The 4,909-nt window shown below is 31.1% G+C and overlaps 1 protein-coding gene across 1 annotated transcript; it reads right to left on the bottom strand.

Moving 5' to 3' along the window:
- Positions 1-818: 818 nt before the first annotated feature.
- LOC142524481 (uncharacterized) lies at positions 819-2,777 on the bottom strand. Its single transcript, XM_075628494.1, has 4 exons — positions 2,615-2,777; positions 1,783-1,998; positions 1,614-1,677; positions 819-1,479 (listed from the first exon to the last, which is right to left on the bottom strand). Exons 2-4 carry the CDS (start codon positions 1,971-1,973, stop codon positions 1,210-1,212), a joined length of 525 nt encoding a protein of 174 aa, XP_075484609.1. The 5' UTR covers positions 1,974-1,998; positions 2,615-2,777; the 3' UTR covers positions 819-1,209.
- Positions 2,778-4,909: the final 2,132 nt, after the last annotated feature.

The raw sequence follows: 4,909 nt of genomic DNA, 5'->3' as shown, positions 1-4,909 counted from the left end.
GGTCGGGAAAATATAATTTCAAAAAGGATATTTTCTAGGGAGATTTTCTCCTCAAAATTTTGTGTCATACGAATTTATCTACTATATATTAAGATCAATGTTAATGTGAGTATGTGACTATGCTGGGATGATATAATTATCACTTCTGAGAGAACGATCGACACGCTTGAATTGTTATATAGTTTAAAATATTAAAACTGTATCGGTTACAGTAAGTTATAATTTTCGGTAAAACGACAAACGATTTATCTTTTAAATATCCTGATTATTTGAATCATTTAACTGCTTTGAATTTATTTTTTAAATTAAATTCAATTACGTTTTGCTGCCAGGTTCAATGGAACAATAATAAACAAAATGTCAAAAATATAAATTTAACTCCAGAATATACGGCTCCACCAACAAGAAGGAAAAATAATACAAACTAATAAAAATATTATTGATACAAGTTTTAATATATTCTCACTTATAGAATTTATACTTTTAACAAACTACTAAGAGTAGGTTTCTTGTGAGACGGTCTCACGAATTTTTATCTGAGAGACGGATACCCTACCGATATTCACAATAAAAAGTAATACTCTTAACATAAAAAATAATAATTTTTCATGGATGACCCAAATAAGAAATCCCTCTCACAAAATACGACATGTGAGACGGTCTCATACAAATTTTTGTCAACTATTAAACTATATTTACTCACAAGTGTGTACATAATTGACAAGTCTTGGAGATTTGATTAAAAACTTGACTCACTCGGATTATATATCTTAAAATTTATGTATGGAAATGAAAACTCACGCAGCATTATCTGTGAATTGAACTTAATTAAGCAGGAATTTTTATATACAATATATTCGAATTACAAAATTGCAATTTCTCACAGCTGAAATCTCAAAAATGATCCCAAAATGGACAAAAAATGTCAAGAATCCCCCTTTCTCCCTTCTAAGTTCTGATCATACTTACACCTTTGACAAAGGGGGGGTTGCTCCTGATACCTCCATAGTCCCTACTATATAAAAACTATTTTACTGAAATGGCATCAACTTCAAGTCATATTACCAAATGGATAACATATACACACACTATACAAAATGATTTATGTCCCCCATTGGTTAGCTCACTCGATGAAGGCCGAGCAAAATTTGTTCTCTAATTGCTAGAACGAAAGTGAATCGTGTGGGCTCGAGCGCTCTGAACATAGGCTCAAGCCAAGGCAGGGATGTGGCGATTGCGCCTAACCTTATCGAGGCAGTCGAACCCCTCGACCCTCAAGGCCGGATGGTTACCAAAACTTTCCTGGACGAATCTGCCTGATATGATTGGGATCGCACGTGGTGAGACTGGGGCGAGTTTCTCATCCACAAAACGTGCATCTTGGATTAATGGGTTAGATACTCTCCTAGGCGGTGACCCCGAAAAAAATGGGGGAGACGAAGATACTTGCGAGACAGATTGATCCGCACCATAACTACCCTGTTGATTCAAAACCCAAATTTTTTCTCAGATTTGGCAGGCAAACTGATGAATCAAATGATAAGGGCCACTTGATCTTAAAAGTCTCGTATCAAGAAACAGTGTCAAGTGTGCAGATAAAGTTAAAAACAAACCTTTGCAAGAATGATATCCAGCACTTCTTGGGCAGCATTTGCTTCACAGACCTCTCGCTGATGGCTTTATCAGAAACCCAAAAAAAAAAAAAGGAAAAAAAAATCAGAACCCATCGCCAAGAATAAGATAAAAAGACTAAAAATTGGATGTAAAGGAAAAAGAAATTACCAAATATGCCATCTGCGGGGTGTCATAGGATAAGGGTCATAAAGGGTGGTGTGGTTTAGGCCTAGCCGCCGAGGCTTGGGGCAAATTACAGTCCCTCTCCTCTCCATAGATCCTCCGCCAGAAGCGGCGGCACTTCCTCTCATCTCTTCACGGGCGACAAAATAATTATGCTGAATAGCACAGTGATTCATTTTTCAAGATAGTGAATAATTAGACCTGCCATAGCAAGAAAAGGTGAAATCTTGGTTACAAAATGACTTTAATAATATATAAATATATAATAAAATTCATTCGCTCTGGTTAAGATCCGGGTAAAGCGGGTAATGAGAAGAGCCGGCTGTGATTTTAGACTTGTTATTACCGACAGAAAAACATAGTATTTTTTTGATTAAAAAAACATAGTATTTTATATATTAAACGTATTTATTTTAAGATGAAAAACATACAGATCTGCTAGAAAAATCTGCAATTCAGTTTCCATCATTCTGAATTACCCGCCTCGTACTTGAAGTCAAAATAAACCAAACAAAACCTCGCGAAACAATATTTTGCTTAAGATGAAAAACAAACAGCTGTTTCAAATTTATCATGTTGTAACAATATTTTGGATTTCAAGAAAAAATTTCAGAATGAACCCGTGTCATCATTCAAAACAAAACGAAAAGGCTAAAATTCAGAATTTATCACACACAAAAACACTAGCAGTAAAATACCAATACTAAAAAAATTCTAAAAACTAGCCCACCTCCAAGCTAACATCCAAAAAACTAACAAAAAAATTAATTACAACAGATTATAAAAAAGAAAACAAGAAAAAAGAGGTCAAATATACCTGGCTGGAGAGCTGCAAAGGATTATTAAGACTCTCCCTCTACTTATGGGGGATTTCACGGAGAAAAATAAAAGGTAAAAAATACCAAAAAAAAAAGAGAGAAAGAATAGGGCACAGAAAAGGGTGGGGCTCGGGCAAGTGGAGAGGGGGAGGAGAGTGGGATGTGGTCATGCTTCGTGGAATTTATACACGTGACGTGAAATGACACAGAATGGTGAATTTAAAAATCAAAATAAAAAAGTCACTGTCCAAATATTATTAAATAAAAGTAAAATATAATAATATTAGAATGCGGGAGACAACTCGCGCTTAGGAGTGGGTACGGTATATCATACCGTACCAAACTACGGTACCATATACCATATCGAAAATATCGGTATGGTTTCATACCATACCGATATCGATACTGTCGATATACCGAATTTTCGGTATAGACAAATTTCATACCGGTACCGTACCGACACCGAAAATTTGTCGGTATATTTTCGGTATACCGACATTTTTTCGGTATACCGAACTTAAATTTTAAAAAAATAATAATAAAAAATTATTTTCGGTATATCGAAATACCGAAAAAAAAATATTTCATACCGATACCGATACCGAAAATTTCGGTACGGTATGATATCGTACCGAAATGTTCGGTATACCGATTTTTTCGGTAAGTTCGGCATTTTTTTCGGTACGATTTTTCGGTATTTCGGTATTTCGATATTTTTTCCCACCCCTACTCGCGCTTAATATATTATACTAATAACTCGCAGTTAATTGAACTTTATTTATTTAATATTTTTTATATATATTTATATATATATAGTTGAAAGATAAAATTTTTTACTATATGACTTTTCATTTGCATAAATTATAAAAATTAAATAAGTTGCTAAAATGATATATTTATAAAATTTCTGAAATGATAATGACAAACATGTAAAATCAAATCAATTTTTTATAAAGAAAGATATCTATGTATCTATATCGATATTGATATAAGTGAAAATTTTCCGGCTGTTAAAAGTCACATAATCCTTCATTTCCACAACTTATAGAATACTAAAGAAGAGGCTAAAACAATATATTAGTAAAATTTCTAAAATGACACTTATATGAACACCGATGAGGTGTCACTCGCCTATTGAATGTATAATTTTGATATATTTCATTACATTCAATAGTTGAGTGTCACATCATCGATACTTACATAATTGTGTTTGTGGATATGCAACATATTAAAACTATATATATATATATATAATATAAAATATCACATGAATATTAATATTTTTACAATGATAAAAAATACAATTGAAAAAATTATTCTAATCAACAGAACTTATAAAATATTTTAAAAGTTGCTAAAAAGATATATATGTAAAATTTCTAAAATGAGAAGGATATATATGTAAATTCAAATCAACTACCACCACATTAATATTAACAGCTTTGGTTTTTTTTTCTTTTGCAATATTTTTTTGCTACTAAAATTTGGTAATTATCATCAATAATATATTAATGTTGCTTTTACTATTGTAAAAATATCAACTTATCCTTAACAAATATAATTATAAGTCACTATATCTATAAAATTTAGTAAAAATATTATAATTATATTATATTACAGGGTTATTAATTATAATTTTTGGTACAGATATATTACTACTTAGTAAGTATCTTTTTTGACGGTTTTATAGATTATATCCATGAGACAAATTGACTTATTACTTATTTGTATTGAAAAGTAATGGTTTCAATAAAAAGTAATATTTTTTCATTATGAGGCGGGTAAGAGATTCGTCTCATAAAATTGACTTCTGAGATGATCTCACATGAGTTTTTGTGTTACGACTAATTAATAAAATTAAAAAATGAATTTCAAATTCTCCCGACCGTTGATATCATTATATATTTTAAATATATTTTTTTATTAAATATTTATGGAATATTAATAAAATAGAGGTCTTAGGAGTCTATCCGACAAATAAAGTATCAATTCACGATAGTGTCACGTACCCTTTGGCTTTATATATTTGCCCTCTAAATAGATTTTGTCTCAAATTTTAGGGTTATATATATATATATATATATATTGTACACAAATGAAGCCATGTCCATTTGGTGACAATATTGGAGCGCAATGTTAGAAAAAGTCAACTGTGGAATCATTTTGTCTTTGGATTTCAATTGCATGACAAAGATTACAATTGATTTTTAAAATCTCTGTGTGTAATCAAAACTAATCTTGTCTTAGACAACTGGGGAAGGAAAAAAAATCTAATTATTTTCGAATTATTTTAA

This window comes from Primulina tabacum, chromosome 14, assembly GCF_025594145.1.
Source record: "Primulina tabacum isolate GXHZ01 chromosome 14, ASM2559414v2, whole genome shotgun sequence".
NCBI lineage: Eukaryota > Viridiplantae > Streptophyta > Magnoliopsida > Lamiales > Gesneriaceae > Primulina > Primulina tabacum.
Note: the sequence above shows the minus strand (reverse complement) of the source record. Positions and strands in the feature narration are given on the sequence as shown.

Excerpts from the sequence above, each read along its gene's own strand:
- LOC142524481 (XM_075628494.1), bottom strand. The coding sequence starts at position 1,973 with ATGAATCACTGTGCTATTCAGCATAATTATTTTGTCGCCCGTGAAGAG. Across the intron at positions 1,678-1,782 it reads CCCCGCAGATGGCATATTTG|CCATCAGCGAGAGGTCTGTG; the intron begins GTAATTTCTTTT and ends TTTCTGATAAAG. Across the intron at positions 1,480-1,613 it reads TGGATATCATTCTTGCAAAG|GGTAGTTATGGTGCGGATCA; the intron begins GTTTGTTTTTAA and ends TTGAATCAACAG.